At 46.9% G+C, this 17,593-nt stretch overlaps 1 protein-coding gene across 3 annotated transcripts in view; it reads left to right on the top strand.

The window, feature by feature from the left end:
- The first annotated feature begins 295 nt into the window (after nt 1-295).
- The window catches only part of GAS7 (growth arrest specific 7), a 292,115-nt gene continuing 274,817 nt past the window's right edge, over nt 296-17,593 (top strand). The window contains exon 1 of one of the 3 annotated variants that reach the window (XM_019498132.2): nt 296-504. In XM_019498132.2, coding sequence (XP_019353677.1) covers nt 322-504 — 183 coding nt within the window. In that variant the 5' untranslated portion in view covers nt 296-321. The remainder of the gene's footprint in view (nt 505-17,593) is intronic. The other 2 variants (XM_014598581.3, XM_019498131.2) reach the window with 2 other exon arrangements.

The raw sequence follows: 17,593 nt of genomic DNA, 5'->3' as shown, positions 1-17,593 counted from the left end.
ACATACACACACGCGCGCGCGCACAGAGGCGCACGCACACCGTGCCCGGGTGGCGCGGGCAGCGCGGGGCCCCCGCGGCGGGGGGAGCTTGTTGGGCGGCAGCGGTCGGGCCCCCCCCGCGCAGGCCCCGCCGCCGCTCGCGCCGCCCCCCTCCCCCGCGAGGGGCGCGGCCCGGCGGGGGCGCTCGGAGCCGGGCGCGGGCTGGCGGCGGCGCCCGGGGGCGCGGAGCTCGCGCTGCGGCGGCGGCGGCTGCGGCGGCGGGGCTGTGTGGGCGCGCGTGGCGCTGGGCGGGCACCAGCCGGGAGCGCCCCGCGCCGCAGCATGTCGGGCTCGCGCTGCCAGACGCTGTACCCCTTCTCCGGGGAGCGGCACCGCCAGGGCCTGCGCTTCGCGGCGGGGGAGCTGATCACGGTGCTGCAGGTGCCCGACGGCGGCTGGTGGGAAGGGCAGAAGGAGGACGGGCTGCGCGGCTGGTTCCCCGCCAGCTACGTGCAGCTGCTGGAGGTAGGAGGGAGGGAGGGAGGGAGGGCGCCCGGGGGCTCGGGGTGCGTGGGGTGGCCGTGGCCGTGGCCGTGTCCCGCGGGAGTGAGGGCGCAGACCGCTGGGGCCACTGTGGAGCCTCCGCCCCAGAGGCTGCTCACGGTCCAGGTGGGCGGCTTCTGCGGGCCGCGCCCCGGGCGCCAGGAGGCGCTGCCCCTCGGGCCGGGAGCTGCGTGGCCGAGGACGCGCCGGCAGAGGGGCTCACCTGAGCAGTTCCCGTGACACCGCTACGGCACCAGGGGCTGGGCTCTCACAGGGTGGACGCCATCCAGGGACTGTTTCCGTGCTCTAGGCTGATGTCTGCATGTCGACAGGCCTGGAGGTTGGTACAAGCGCGTGGCAGTGAAAAGGGGAAAAGTTTTGCAGAATGGCAGCAGAAATGCCTTAGTGTGCACATCCACGACCTGCAGAGAAGGACAAGGACCAGGCTGTAGTCCCAGCTGCAGGCTGCTCTGGACACTTGGGTCCAAAATCCTATTTCACCTCTAAGGTGCTAAAGTACTGGCACTACTTAGGTACCTAAATGCAATCTTGTTACCCCCCTGCTAAAGTCCCTGAAAAACTTTTGTAACATTCTTTCACCTTAAAGGCCTCAACACTAAGCAACAAGAAATGGCAAGAAGGTGGAGAATCCATCTGCCTTTTTCATTAAATCACCCATTTTTTGCATTAATATTTGTAAGGGGTGTGAGCAGGGTGGAACAGGATTACACTTAGGTGCCTAAGTACCTCTTAGGCACCTTAGAGGTGAAATAGTATTTGGATCTTAGGTTTTACACAGGTGATACCAGTAGGATAGCCCATGATTGAGGTGATGGCTCCTGTCAGTCACATATACAGTTCAAATATAAGTGGGCAATTTTTTTTTTTCCAAGTGGTCATTGTGATTTCCTTTTATTGGCTCTGTGAGGGCACAGGGTGGGTCAGGGAGATCATCCCATGCTGTAACAGTTCCCTGCCGGCTAGAACTGCTGTGGTATTCTGGTGCTGTGCCATGTAACCTCAGGGAGCTTCACAGCTCTAACCGGGGCAGAGTCCTGATTCCCAATACATTCCTACTGCTGGACTGAAGGGAGAATCTCTGCTAGCTGTCAGGAGCATAAGGCCCATGACAGCAAGGAAAACAGTTCTGAATCTATCACAGAGAAATGCCTAGTGCACTTATGCACCTGCTGTCCTAAATACATCAGGCTTACTCTTAGCATGCAGGGATTACAGACATTCAGGTTTGACTTCTGACTTTTCTGTCAAAAATTCTACTGTGCCTCAGTGAACACTACACCATCCCTTCATCATGGCCTCGGGGATTGAAACAATGTCCTTCCATTCTCAAAACATAAGCTACCTGCTTCCTGTGGATGAACTGAAGGAGTATCTCAGTTGTTAACAGAACACTGCTGAACAGGCCTAGGCCTGGCTTGTTTCTGGTTTCAAAGGGCAAATGGATGGATTGTCTCTGTAATGGTGTGCTGGGCCTTGCCATGACCTTAAACTTGTAGACCATGCCCTTTGGGGACATAGAACATCAACAAGCAGCAGAGCTAGTCCTCCAGCCTACATGAAACTCTGACCCAGATGCTGAACGGGTGTGCTTTTAAGAACAGAGGCTGTCTCTATCATACAGCAGGATTTGACTCATAGGTTTAGCATTGTCCATTTGTTTCTTTAGTCCAAATGCAGAAAAGTCTGCATGGACTTTCTGTGTATGTACCTTCTAACCAGAAAGGAAGCAGAAATGCCAGTCTCTCTGCACAATGTTGTGAGATCAGATGCATTTCTATGCTCTTGATCAACTTCAGAACCCTGCCTTGAGACCTTTGCCAGTTCAACGTGTAAGATATCTGACAAGGCTTCTCCAGCTATAAGACCACTTGAAAAGCTATTGAACACATTTTTATATATTTCTAATTAATTACTGAGTTGTCCAGGGTTCCTAGTAATCTTGGGAGCCAAAACGAAATGTGTAGAGAGACGAACTTTACTTCCAGTGAAAGGCAATATTTCCCACAATCTTTTTGCTTTTCTTTACAATCCCTCCATCTTGGACACACTTCTCACCTTGCTGAAGTCACTTGGTATGTTGGCACTGCAGTCAAAGGTGCGACTGTAGTTTGAACAGCCAGCTCGGGTGCTAATATCAGCCTAGGTGAGTCTGCACAGAGCACAGCACAGGCTAAGCACCCCTATATTTACCCAGAATCCCACAGTGATATCACAGCCCCCTGACAATATAATCCTGGGAGGCCATTGTGATCATTAAGCAAATGAAGAGTTAACCAATGTTACGAAATCATACTCTCATCTACACAATAAGACAACATTTCTGGGATTCAGTAGCAGATTTTTGGCTGTTGCAAGGATGAAAAGAGTGTTTCCTGCTGTGGGGTAGTGAGGCATATTTTCAGTGCAGGACACATATGGCACTGGAGAGCCTTATTAATGGCTTGGGTGTGGACAGGTAGAAACAAATGTCTGTGCTAGAGACTGAAGTAAACATACTCATTACTGAGGGTGTTTTCAAAGCCCAGAGAGCTCTTATGTTAGTGAAAACATGTTATTGTCAGCTTATGCAGCACCAAAGATAGGGAAAGGACACAAAATTATAATTGATCAGGAGGTGACCACATAAGCAAAAGACTTGAGAGCAACAATAATCCCAAAATACTCCAGAAATACCAGAAATACTGCAGCTCTCTCTCCCCGCCCCCTCTTTCTCTCTCTCTCTCTATCACACACAAATGCATGTGCTAAGTTCAAACACTTAAAAAAATGAAGCTCATTCCTAATATCAGGGCTGCAGCAGTATTGCAAAGCCATGGATATGTTCAGGAGTAACGAAAGGAATAGGACTACCCTGGTGAAGTCCATAAGCAGTCAGGGTTTGCATTGGCTCTCAGAGCTCATTCAGTACCTGCTGTCCTATAGCATCTCTCAAATGCAACACAGCTTGGGGACCACTGGGACAGCTGCATTCTGGCTCTCAGATGCTGTGTTGTCTCTGTCTCTTTGCAGTACCTCAAGAGCAAAGACACACTGGGTCCCATTTTGCTAAATACTGTACAAACATGGAATTACTGAACATGGAAACATGCAATCCCCTTTTTATTGTAGCACATAGAGGAGATCTGTGTAGCCACAGCTCCATTATACAGGTGGCTTTGTGTTCAGGCTGGAAGCAGGGCTGCTACCTCCTGCTTTGGGTCAGAGTCCATTTCATTTGGAATAGTTGAACATAGTCACAGGGCAGGTGGAACTGCCATTATCACATAGGTCTAGAGTGTAGCATGGTCCCAATGATCTCTTAACAGTTCCCTTGGCCTCTACTTGCTGTGATGGCATACTAGAGCTATATAGAACCTGAAATAGCTGAGCTAGAAATCCACCAGTGGAAGAGCTGAGCTTCATAGCTACATGTGCTCCTGTTCAGTCCCCTTAGTGAGGGCCAAGAGGAATGTGAAGGGCAGCATAGGGAGGTGATCTGGACACCTCATAAATGTGCAAAGGGTTGTACTGGCTCTGGCTGCAACATAGACTTTGGAGGGTAAAAGGTAATGTTAAACCGGTTGGGTGGAACTTTTTGTGGGACATCCCTCCCTCCCCACAGTCTGTAATCAGGGAGCTGCTGGTTGTTGGGTCTAAATACTCCCTAAAAGCTGTGGCCCTCTGAGTAGAAGAGTAAGTTGCCTAAAGGCAACACAGCACCTCCTGTTTGTGTGTTTCATGTGATGGTAACATTTGCACAATAGCTAGGTTTCAAGAGGGTTGTTTAAAAGTATATTACAGGATCTGCTTTTTGGATTTGTGGTTAGTCAGAAATCACTTATATAAGCAGCAGCAGTGGTAACATATGTAAATTCTGCTTCACTGAAAATTGTCAGCTCTTTTTATAGCAACTGTCACCTCCCAGAGCTTCAAATATGCGTGTGAAACTCAACGTGTGTTTCCAACAGTGATAGAAGCCATTCAGGAAACAGGTTCAACCAGCAACCATTTCAGGACTGAGCACTGTCCTTTTATTTTACTTTCCCTTCTATATGCTGAAGTACAAGCAACATAAGGTATTTGGCAGTTACAGAAAGGACATAGACCTCTTCCTACATCATACGGCTCTTGTCAAAGTCCCACATGAACTTCTTATAAACAAACTGGAGAAAAGTGGGCTAGACAAAACTACTACAAGGTGGATAGACAATTAGCTTAATAACCATTAATAAAGGATAATTGTAAATGAATCAATGCTGGAATGCCACAAAGTGTTGACTGGAGTCCCACAGGGCTCTCTATTTTAGTCTAGTGCTGTTCAACATGTTTTGGATTAAAGAGATTCCTGAGAAGATTTACAGATTACATGAAACTGATAAGGACTGCTATCACACTGGTGAATAGGAGTAGAATTCAGAAGGATCTTGATGGACTGGAAAACTGGACTAGCGAAAGCAGGGTGAAGTTCAATGCTAACAAATGTAAAGTGCTAGACTTAGAAAAGAATCATGAAAAGCACAGAAACAGAATGGTTGATAACTAGCTGGATGGTAGATAAAGATCTTGGGGTCTCGGTGGATAAAAGATTCAACATGCATCTGTAATGTGATGCTGCTGCAAGAAAGGGAAATTTATTTTTGGGTTGCAACAAAAGGAGTTTTAGATTCAAGACATAGGAGGAATTAGTGCATTTCTGCTTGGCCCTGAGTAGGCCTCATTTAGAGTATTGGGGTGTGCAAGTCTGGGCTTTGTGTTTTGAAAAGGACATGGACATGAAGTTAGGCTGCTTGCAGATGTTAAAAAAAACTGCCAAAAACAGCGCTTTACTGTAAACTTGGCACACTCCAGCCCCAAACCCAGCGCATTCTCAAAAGAGGCAATGCATTAGTTGGACCCAACTTGCCCAATGTCTGTATAGATTGGATGCGTTAGTGGGGATTTTTAGTGCTTTTAATAGCTGATTGACTGATTCAGTTTTAGATAAAAGCATCAAAAAGTTGTGCTGAAGCACCCAATCTATACAGACATTGCAGAGCCGGGTCCAGCTAATGCACTGCTTCTCCTGATAAAGTGCAGGGGTTTTTGTTTGTTTTTTAACATCTGCAAGCAACCTTAGTGTCCAAATGTGGGTGACAAAAATCATAAAAGGTTTGGAAGACAAGCTATATAAGGAGAGGTTGAGAAAAATAAGATTGTTCAGTTTCCAAAAAAAGTGATTATGAGGGAGCATGATATGGGGATGCATATCAGTTGCTTGATAGTGTAGCGAAATAGGTTTAGATTGGATATTAGGAAAATCTTACTGTTAGAACAGTGAGGCAATGGAATAGACTACAGGGAAAGTTATGGAATCTTTTTTACTGGAGGTTTTCAAGAAGAGGCTGGATAATCATTGGTCAAGTATGATTTAGGAGAGGCATTGCCTGGAGTGTGTTGTGCAGGGTAATAGTTGGGAACCCAGGACATCCTCTCACATGCATCATAAATTGGAGAGGACACTGCTCAGTAGCAAGAGAATAAAGCAGAGTACCAAAATCGCTTGATTCTAAAACAGGGTAAAAGAGCCAGGGCAAGTTTATAGATGACATAAGAGGACAGAAAAGGGAGTTCTGGGCCTCTGGTTAGGGTGTGTGGTGTGTTGAGTTGTGTTAGCAGTCACTAGGTTGCAGTGCAGAGTGGAGGGTATTTGTTTTTTCCATACTTCTGGGTTTTGCTGGTTGACATATAGGCCTAGGATGAGCTTTTCCCCATTATATTTCTGCAGGTGTCATTTTTTCCCACCTTCTTCAGAAGCATTGGATATTGGCTGCAGCCAAGGCTGAGGATTTTGACTGGGGTGTGTCACTTTTCCAGCTGGGACTTCATTCTAACCTCTCTCCCCCCCTACCCGTAGGAGAGTCCTGGTTAGAGTGTCTTCCCCATCTACCAAGGCTCAGAGTGTTTACGACATTTGGTATTGGGAAAGAATTTTACCCCATGATCAGATTGGCATGCACTGTGGGTGTTTGGGCTTTTCTGTGTAACTGGAGATTTCGTGAGTGTATTTAACAATTGCTTCCTGTCCTTGCAGTGACAGGGTATTGACAATGCCCTTTTCCCTCTGCTTTACCTGCAATAAGTTAGGGGGTCTTGATGTTTTTAGGCACTGTGTTTTAGGCACTGTACCTGGTAGTTGTGGATGAGGGTTGCTCATGAGGTTTCAAGAACAGGTTAGATCAGGAATGCTCAAACTCTGGCACATGGGTCAAATGTGGCCTGCGGGACCTAGGCATCCAACCTGCGAGGCTCCCTTTGGGTGGGGAAATTTGGTGATGTGGCTGGGCAGTTAATACTGTCATACATCCCTGCTTCTAAACTCCCAAGACCCCCATGCAGCTGTTTGGAGTCAGGCCACACCCCCTCTCCCCTACACAGCCAGATCAGAACCAAGCAGTGCCACCTTCCCATTGCATGGCCAGGTTGGGGCAGGGCCATGCTCCCTTCTCCCTGTGGGGCTGGGACACTCCCCCTTGTGCAGTCGGATTGGGCCTGGGCTATGTCCACTTCCCTCCCTGGGTCCAGGTTGGGGCTAGGCCCTGCCCTGTTCTTCCCACAGGGGCGAGGCCATGCCCCCACTTCCCCCCTGAAGGGCTGGGTTGCAACCAGGCAAGCTCCCTTCCACTCTGTGGCTGGATTGGGGTCAGACCAACCCCCTCCACACGCACCATCAGAGCTGGATTGGGACCACCAGGTGGACCCAGCCTGCAGACAAACTGGACACCATCCAGCTGGCCTGCTGGACAAAAAGGTTGAGCACCACTGGATTAGACAAACACTTCTATGGGATGGTGTACATAAGGATTTCTCTGCCTTGAGCTCAGGGCTGAACTAGATGACCTTCTGAAGTCCCTTCCAACCCTACTTTTCCATGATTCTGTAATATGTATGGGAGGAATCTCACAGAGGACATTTGCCTGGCATGGGAAATTCAGCAGTTGTATGACTCCTACACTACAATACATCTGGCACTGCCCCATGTGCCAGATAAATGCAAGGTTCTCCACCTTGGGAAGAAAAACCCACAGCATCCTTATAGGCTTGGCAGTGCTATGTTGGCTAGCACTATGGAAGAAAGAGACTTGGGGGTCATCATTGACCACAAGATGAACATGAGCCTGCAATGTGATGCTGTGGCTAGTAAAGCGACCAAAATGCTGGCTTGCATCCACAGATGCTTCTCAAGCAAATCCCAGGACGTCATTCTCCCCTTGTACTTGGCCTTAGTGAGGCTGCAGCTGGAATACTGCACCCAGTTTTGGGCTCCACAATTCAAAAAGGATGTGGAGAAGCTTGAGAGAGTCCAGAGAAGAGCCACGCACATGATCAGAGGTCAGGGAAGCAGACCCTACAATGACAGGCTGAGACCCCTGGGGCTCTTTAGCCTGGAAAAGCGCAGGCTCAGGGGTGATCTGATGGCCACCTATAAGTTTATCAGGGGTGACCACCAGTATCTGGGGGAACGTTTGTTCACCAGAGCGCCCCAAGGGATGACGACTAGGTCGAATGGTCATAAACTACTATAAGACCGTTTCAGGCTGGACATAAGGAAGAATTTCTTTACTGTCCGAGCCCCCAAGGTCCAGAACAGCTTGCCACCGGAGGTGGTTCAAGCGCCTTCATTGAACACCTTCAAGAGCAAACTGGATGCTTATCTTGCTGGGATCCTATGACCCCAGCTGACTTCCTGCCCTTTGGGCAGGGGGCTGGACTCAATGATCTTCTGGGGTCCCTTCCAGCCCTAATGTCTATGAAATCTATTAAATGTACTGAACCTGTCCAGGGCATGGAGTTGTCCTATATACATCTCTGCTCCTTAGTATCTCCTTTCAGTTTGTAGCCCCAACTTGCAAGTTGAGCTGTGCTGCAGGTAGGCATGGGTCATCCTGAGCAGGTGCAGGGTCAGGGCAGAGCTTATATACCAATAAAAGGAATCTGGGTAAAAAAATGCACATGGCATATAACATGATCAGCAAAGACTGAGATCTACAATAGGAGTGGAGGGAATACATGTTGCTTTGGGACAACACTCTGGGCAGCAGGAGCTCCCTTTCCACATAGGTCTCAGGGAGTGGTGTATCTCAGCAGCTCCATAATAGTGGCAAAGAAAGTGATGTGGCTAAGCAGCAGCTCTTCATAAAAGGACCTGGGGGTTACCATGGGCAATAAGCTGAACAGAAGCCAACAGCGTGCCCTTGTTGCAAAAAATGCTAACAACATACTGGGCCGAGTTAGTACGAGCATTGCCAGCAGATCAAGAGAGGTGTTTATTTCCCTTTGTTAAGCACTGATGAGGCCACATTTGGAGTACTGTGTCCAGTTTTGGGCCTCCCATTACAGAAAGGATGTAGACAAATTGGAGATAGTTCAGTGGAGATCAGTAAAAATGGTTAGTGGGCTGAGGCACATGGCTTCTGATGAGAGGGTGAGGGAGCTAATCTCATTTAGTCTAGAGAAAAGAAGACTCAGAGGAGATTTAGTAGCAGCCTTCAGCTACCTGAAGGGTGGTTCCAAAAAGGAAGAAGCTAGACTGTTCTCAGTGGTTGCAGATGGGAGAAGAAGGAGTAATAGTCTCAAGTTGCAGCAAGGAAAGTTTAAGTTAGATATAAGGAAATACCTTCTCAGGAGGAGGGTAAAGTGCTGGAACAAGTTACCCAGTGAAGTTGCAGACTCTCCATCCTTAGGTCCTTTTAAGACTCAGCTAGACAGAGCCTTGGCTGAGATGATCTAGTGGGGCTGATCTTGCTTTGAGCAGGGGTTGGACTAGATGACTTCCTGAGGTTCCTTCCAATTCTAATCTTCATGATTATATTATTCTATGTTTCTCAGCTAAACCATCCATTTCCCCAGTTGTTCGTAAGTCAAAGCCTAATCCTCCAACTCCTACTGGAAGCCATCAGACATTAATTGTAGAGCTGTCAGTGCTGATGTATATTTTAGCCATGAGAGACCTAGTGCGACTTTTGTATTTACCACTCAAATGTACTTAAATCTAGCTCCACCAAGCAAGGGGCTACGGGAGTCTAGAACCTAGGTCCCCAGCATCCTGGGTGAGTACCCACGACACTAATCTTTTGAGGAAGATCATCGGATCCAGTCAAAAATCTTCTTTTCCTTTTTTGTGTCCTTGTGACATGGTATTTAGCAGAATTTGCAGATTTGTTAAATCTGACATGGCTGCCCTATGAGTGCTTTTGCTGTGGCCTCAAACTTGCAGCCTCTATGCGTTCAACTGTGTGCCTTAGTACCTGCATTACCCCAGACCCTGCAAAGAACTGTTTGTTGGAAATAATTTCAGGTCAGATGATCATAAAATGACTGAGTTTAGAGAAAACTATGGAAGGGAGGAGAACAGGACTATTACAAAGGTCTTGTACTTAAGAAGAACTAATTTTGAGAAACTAAGGCAATTTAGTTAAGGAGAGTAATTGGATTTGAGAACTAATTGACTAAGATATGGAAGCGGCATGGAACTATTGCAAAGAAAAAGAATAAATACTGTCAGTGCTTTGCTTTCCAGCAAAAGGAAAAAATGGTATTGAAGAGCTGCAAATTTTCATGGTTGAACAGGAACCTTAAACAGGCCATTAAGAATATCTGGAGGATATTCAGATCAGAGGATCTGCAAGCAATGAAAGATAGGACTGGTCAATAAAGAGAAATACTTTTCTGTCATGAATCCCATTGAAAGTACAGATACTATTGTTAAGACACTATTTATAATCATGTTTCGAATCACTATTTAGAATTGCTGCAAAGTGACCATAGATAATTTTAGATTTTACTATCAGAGGAGTGAAGTCTTGCAATGTTTTTCTAAACAAAGTGGAGGGTGCAACAGACCTTCATCTCTTTAAGATTGCACTACATAGGTTATGGAAGGGAGGGTATGATAGGACAAGGAATTTTGGCACACCAGTTGGGGTATGATGTGTAGGCATGTATTTGTGGTCTTGCGGTTGGGATATAAAGTTACCTCTGTAGTATGGATGGTAACCTCATGCTTTTGTTGTTTTTGATGGTTGTCAGTTAGGGCCAAGAAGGAACCTTTTTCCCTTCTTCTGCCTAGAGGGCCTTGCTCTTCTGCTCACTGTCATCTCAGTAACCGAATGTGAGGGTTAGGAAGGATTTTTTTCCCAGGTCAGATTGGTGAGAACGGCGGAGGGCTTTGCCTTTCTTAGCATTGGACATGGTCCTTTCCATAACCTCTTTTGAGCATATATTAACCAATAACTTGCACATTGTAGTTGCAGGGCATTGACAGTGCTCTCCTCTCCTTTGCTTTCATTTCTAGCATGGGACATAGTGTTCTTGATGTTGTGGATATTATTCCTGGTAGTTATGTATGAGAATATGAACTGGAAATTTTGGAGATTCCTTTGGTTAACAATTGCCTGAGAATGCAGCAAAGTAGTTGATGGCCTAGAGCAGTAGTTCCCAACCTTTTTTATACAGGGGCACATGGAGCCAGCTGCCTCCCTTCCAGGGCTACCCCGCCACCCAGCACGTGACTGCTGGCAGCAGAAGTCACTTATCTGGGTGGACGGAAGGGGGTCCAAGTGGGGGGCTCATGCCACAACAAGGCAGCCAAACTTCACAGCCCAATACTGGGCCATGGCCCAGTGGTTGGAAAGCGCTGACCTAGAGGAACCTTCCAGGCCTGTGTTCCTAAACTGTATACACTCTGGCTTGCTGTATAAGAATTGTAAGATTATACAGATAAATATTTAATGTACAGTTTCCTACTAAAATAATTCAAAATGATCACTATGTAAGAATTAATTAGTTTGGAATAAAATTATCAAAGATTACTGCTTTGCACTCTTACATGCATTTATCAGCAAAGTAATTCTTCAAAAATTGAACATAATTGATTGTCTTGTGTTCCAGGGCACTGTTGATGCCTGCCACTTTAAGACTGGAGCCAAGCAGCCAGCAGGTGCTTGATTGTGGTGGTAATTTTAGATCTCTGGCCACCCATATAAACAGGGTGGTTTGCTGCTAGTAGGCTGGGTAGTAACATTGCATGGTTGTAAGGCTGCATGCAACATCTTGGAGGTAAGGGCAGGAGCTGTAGGGGATGGCTTGGAGGCTCCTGGTCTTGGGCATGACCTAAAATTGCACCCTGCCTGGAGTGGGTGGTCTGGTGAGGCTGTCAGTGGTGCGGGAGCTCCCAGGAAATGCCAGGCCAGTTATCACCCCAGTGCAAGGTAGGTAGGGGTGCCTTAACCCTAGCCCTCACCTTTGGGTGGGTCATGTACTATTGGAGGTAGTTGGGGCCAGGCACAGCTGTGGCCACCTGAGCCCTGAGGGGTGCAAGGCCCTGAGGAGTGAGAGTCAGGGCCAGTCATGGCTACAGCCACCTGATCCTACTGGGGAGGGAAGCCCTATGGCCCCAGTGAGGGGGGCAGAGATGAGTCCCAGTGAGGGGGCGGCTCCCTGTGAGGGCAATAGGCCTAGGTATGTCTCCAGATGTCTAAGGCTATAGTTTGGGCCAGAGGCTGAGTAAAGGGCCTCAGTCAGAGAGAGGGGTGAGTCCTGACCCTGGTAAGTCCTCCACTGCTGGGAGGCCGTGTGTGGGTTGAAAGCAAGACCTATAGTTGAGCACAATGGCCTGCTGCTCCACGGGGGGAATGAGAGTCTGCGTGAGACCCCAGAACACCTGTCATGGTGTGAGTTAAGAATGCCCTGGTGAGGTGTGGCCCTAGAAAGGGGGCATAGAGGAGGGACCCCAGTGGGTGAGAAGAACCAGAGGGCTGGGAGTCCAGTATGTCTGCGTGTATGGAGTTGCCCCGGAAAGGAGTCGGGGCAAGCTTAGACCCGGTCGGGTAACTGGGTGGCCACTACCCCAGTGAGGGCCATGGGAGAGGCCCAAAAGACAGTACGTCTGCCACCCAAGGTACGAACTAGGTAAAGCCTATGGCCTACGGGGCCCGCTCCAAGAGGGAACAAGGCAGTATGAGTTGTTGATGCATGAAAGAGACCCTGTGAGAGGGGGTGGAGTGTGAGAGGCCCTAGTGAGAGAAAGGCGGTATGAATGTGTGTGACTGAGGCCTGACAATGAGGCCTAAGCTTGGTCTAGCTATAGGCTGGGAGCATTGTGTCATCTGGATGCCATCTGTGAGGCTTGGGCTGCGGTGTAGGGGAGGAACAGAGCCACAGATAGCACCCTCTGGCAAGAATGGGCAGCCTCCCACCTTAATTAATATCTTAATTAATTAACAAGACATGGCAGGAGAGTCAGGTGGGTGGTATGCCCAAAGGCAAGTGGGGAAACTAGCACTATGGCTAGTCAGGGAGCCCCACTTTGCCTCAGTCCTAGTGTAATCTAGTGCTAGTGAGCCCCAGTGCTCACTGGGGCTGCTCATCTTTGCCCCCTCACTAGAGTCACAGGTCTTCCCTCCCTGGTGGGCTCAGGTGGCCATAGCTGTGCCTGGCCCCAACTACCTTTCCTTGGGGTTCTCCACCCCATAGGGCTCAGGTGACTACAGCCATGCCTGGCCCCCGCTCTTCCTCCTCAGGGTCTCACACCCCACAAGGCTCAGGTGGCCACAGGCATGCCTAGCCCCAGCTACCTCCGATGGTACATGACCCACCTGAAGGTGAGGGCTAGGGTTAAGGCGCCCCTACCTGCCGTTCACTGGAATGATAACTGGCCTGGCATTTCCTGAGAGCTCCCGCACCACTGAGAGCCCCACCAGGCCACTATGATGCCTGAGCACTGCTTGGTTGTTCATTCCCATAAACATCCACAACCCCACCACCCCCCTCTGAAAACTCTTCTCTGCCACAATGCCTCTAAAACCCTTGGTCAAGTTAGCTTTCTGATGTGCTGTGATCGCTGTTTACCATGGTTTCTTCTTCAGCAATATTTCATCCAGGTTCCCACCATGCTATTGTTAGGGTTGGTCAGAGTTTCAGGCCTCTAGCATTAGGAAAGGAAGTCCAAGAAGTGGAAAAGTGCAAGAAGTGGGAAAAAAGTGGTCAGTTTATGAACAGTTTAAGAATGGCAATGTAAGGTTCTATATACTGTATATTCTGTATACCACTACTACTCAAAACTTATGAGTCACCTTATGGTACATGGATACCATCCTATGGTCAAAGGACATCTACTTTGAACACATCATGGGCCATCACCAATCAGAGGACAGCCACTGGGGACCACCTGCCAGAAGCAAGAGCAAGAGGACAGACTGAACACCTTCCCCACCCCCTCCCCACACACACACCCGACATGCACCAGTGATGCACAAAGACTGTTAATGCCCTTGGATATCCCCACCCCAGCAACTGTATACTGTATGCTGTAATTATTGTCTAAGAATGTCTTACAACTTGATAACTCTGTATTCATATGGTTACCATGCATGGTGTCTTGTTTCTCTTCTCTTTATACTGTTTTGCTGAAACTTCTTACCGACTTTATTTAGCTTCAGCTAGTGTAGCCTGCATAACCAACTGCATGTTTTAGTTTGCATCACCATACACCTATTATGTACCTATGTGGCCACTATGTAGCTACACAGGTACATAGTAGGATCTTATATTGTCTAGCAACTATACAAACTATATTTTTTTTAACATTTTCTAATAAAGTTTTAAATCTAAAATGCTTCCATCTCTACCCATGTTGACTCCAGACCACAGACAGTATTGCCAACTAAAACTCGAATAGAGGCAATGATATGGGTCTGAGAATGACAATTAGACTTTAGTCCATGGATTGTAAAAGGAACAGCTGCAGTATCATAGAAATAGGGTCGGAAGGGACCTTGTAGATCTTCAAGTCCGACCCCCTGCCTGGGCAGGAGGAAAACTGGGCTCAAATGACCCCAGCCATGTAGGCATCAAGCCTCTTCTTAAAGATCCCCAGGGTAGGAGCCAGCACCACTTCCCTTGGAAGTTAGTTCCAGATCCTAGCTGCCCTAACTGTGAAGTAGTTCCTACGGATGTCTAATCTAAACCTATTCTCCAACAACTTGTGGCCATTATTCCTTGTTATCCCGGGGGGCGTTAGGGGAAACAAGGTCTCCCCCAAACCCTTCTGGTCCCCCCTAGTGAGTTTATAGACGGTCACAAGGTGCCCCCTCAGCCTTCTCTTGTGAAGGCTGAACAGGTTCAGGTCCCGTAGCCTCTCTTTGTAGGGTCTGCCCTGCTGTCCCCGGATCATGCGGGTGGCCCTCCTCTGGACCCTCTCAATGTTGTCCACATCCCTCTTGAAGTGGGGTGCCTAGAACTGGACACAGTACTCCAGCTGTGGCCTGACCAGTGTCGCATAGAGGGGGAGGATCACCTCCTTGGCCCTACTTGAGATGCACCTGTGGATGCACGATAAATTAAATTATAATTTAAAAAGAGCAAGTTCTGCTGCAAGAGAAGTGTGACATCAGGAACTGACTTCTCCAGTTTACCTAGAGGAGTATACAGAAAAATGATGAGTTGCCTAGGGAAATCTTTTCAAGTTGTTAGCTTTAACACCTCTAGTTAATGAGAAATCATTTTCTCATTTGCGAGGCACATTTGGGTACATAACTGGGCAGTCTGCTTTTTTTCTTTCTTAACCCTTCCCTCCCTATTGCTTCTGCATGCTTCCCTCCATTGTTCCACAAGTTAAGTTAGGACAGGGATGGCTAGGTTCCAGTGGGGGTTACAAAGCATTTGTAAAGAAAACAAGCAAATCAAAATTCACCCTTGGCATTTATGCAAATGAGATTTGCAGAATGTTGATCAAACAAAGTATTTTCTTAAGAATTCACCATGGCATAATAGTGGAGCCTGTCCATGGTGTGCACAGAAGGGAAGAGCATTCTCTGCCTAAAGCAGCTCAGTATCCAAGGGCTTGGACTCATTGAGGAGATTAAATAGCCAGGAATGAGGCAAGGTCAGCAGCTCCCAGGCAGCATTTTCAGAATGCTTAGCTGCTCCTGATACTACATACTTTAGTGCAGTTAAGCTACTTTGCTCACCAACTGGATGGCCTACACAGTTTATGTCAGATTCAAATTGGTGTTTCAGATCACCAGTTTGGTATGAGTGAAGCATCAAAAGAGCTAGGTTCACCTCCATACCATAAGGTTGAGTTATTTTGTTAAAGCATTCCAACGTCGTTTGTTGAGAACATCCAAAAAATAGCTATTTAATATTCCCATATACAAATATAGAGGGAGATGATGCTCACCTTTACTTCCATAAATCTCATACTGTTTTATAAAAAAAGTGCTGTGTTGATGACAATGTTACCTTTGTGTTCTCAAAACGTGAGATTTTTCTGTCATTTTGGCAGCTCTGCTGCAGCTACTGCTCGTGATAAAAAGCACATACAAATTCTTAACAGGCTCCAATGGGACACAGTCATTTTAAATCAATTGCCCTTAAAAATGAGTGAAATGAAATGGAATGTTATGGCTTTAGTTTCTTTTTCAGCATTAAAAATGGTTTTTCTCTTCCATGTTGCTGTGTGAAAGACAAAGATAACAGGAGAACAGAAACAGTAATCATGATTTCCTTTAACCGTAGTTACAGGAATCTGTAGAGCTCCAGGCAACGCTAGCAGATAAAACATTTTGAGAAAGATTATTATGCAAAATGTCCTGTTACTAGAAGCGTTCCTTCTGTCTGCAGATACTCATTGCACAGAATGGCAGAGAAGTGAGAAGACAGCTGGGTGTGGTAACAGGGACCCCCTACATTGTCAGATATATCACACAAGGATTTATCAACCAACTTTTGTATGATATCAGTGGGAAAAGTGGCCAGTGACAACTGATATCTTGCAATGGCCATTTTGGATTGTACTGGAGATTTTACAGTATGTACACTTGAGTTGCTGAAAAGAAATATTAGCACACAACAAACACTCAGATGTTGACCGGGCATGTTAGAAACCCCCCAAAAAGTGTGAAAGGGTTTATTTGGAGACATCATACTTCAGCAAGTAACAAGGCTTGCAGTTAAAGTTGTACAAGCATTTCTATTCTAAAGGGTCATTTGCTGATATCATTTTTTTTTCTACTTTTAACCTTTCAGGCCAAAGTTTTATATATTATGCACAATCTGGCAGCCATAGATTTTTTGGAAGTTTAAGAAAAAGCAATTCAGATGTTCTCATGTTCAGAGATAAATGTTCTCTGTTAGCGGTAACATAATTTTGTGCTCCAAGTTTTTGAATGGCTCTATGTTACCAGTAGTACTTGATGCAGATGTGACGTTTCTAGAGTCATGGTTTCCAGGTCATACACATGTCTGTTACTGCCTTGATAAAAATTGGTTTGGTCTGTCTAATTTATATGGGTGCATAAATACTGGCTGCTCTTACACTCCAAAAATTAATTAATGGCCCCTTGGCTTTCCGTGCACATATGTGTGCCAAAGATGCACAGATTAATGAATATGTGGTTAAGGATTTCCATTTGATATATAAAGGGGTCTTTGGGAGCACCACTGTATGTTGTATGAGGTGATTTGCAAAGTAAAGAACCTGAAATTTAGGAAATGAAAAAAATCAACCCTGCAACCCGCATTTTGCCCTCGGTTCAGGAACAGAATACGTAATTGGATATTCCCCCCCCCCCCCCGATCTCTCTCATTCACTGTAAATGTTGCGTGGCAAATAAGGTCAGAGTCCAAAAAACTATTGTCTAGTGAAGTGATGGGAAGTGAAGATGTGGGTTCACAGGCCTGTATTTGATGCAGTAGTCACATGAAGTATTGTGATTAACATGAAGATAAAAATACATATATAAAAGCTGCCTCAGACCTAGAGCCACCCTAGTTCTTTGCACTGAATTGAGGCAGTATGGAAAATCTAGTATGTAATTAAAGACTGAATTATGATGCATAAGGTTACACAGGAAAACTGAATTCTTTCATTTTGTCACTCTTAGCTAGTTTTTATGTGATGCTATTAGACCAGGGCTTGGCAGTCCCTGGCATACGTGAGGGAGGGGCTGGGGGTGCACTGCTACAACAAGAATCAGGTCCCTTGCAGCTTCCCTACCATTTGCCATGAGTAGCCCAGGCTCCATGGCAAGTG

This window comes from Alligator mississippiensis, chromosome 8, assembly GCF_030867095.1.
Source record: "Alligator mississippiensis isolate rAllMis1 chromosome 8, rAllMis1, whole genome shotgun sequence".
Lineage (NCBI taxonomy): Eukaryota > Metazoa > Chordata > Crocodylia > Alligatoridae > Alligator > Alligator mississippiensis.
The sequence above is the reverse complement of the archived record's forward strand: the minus strand, read 5'-3'. Positions and strand labels throughout refer to the sequence as shown.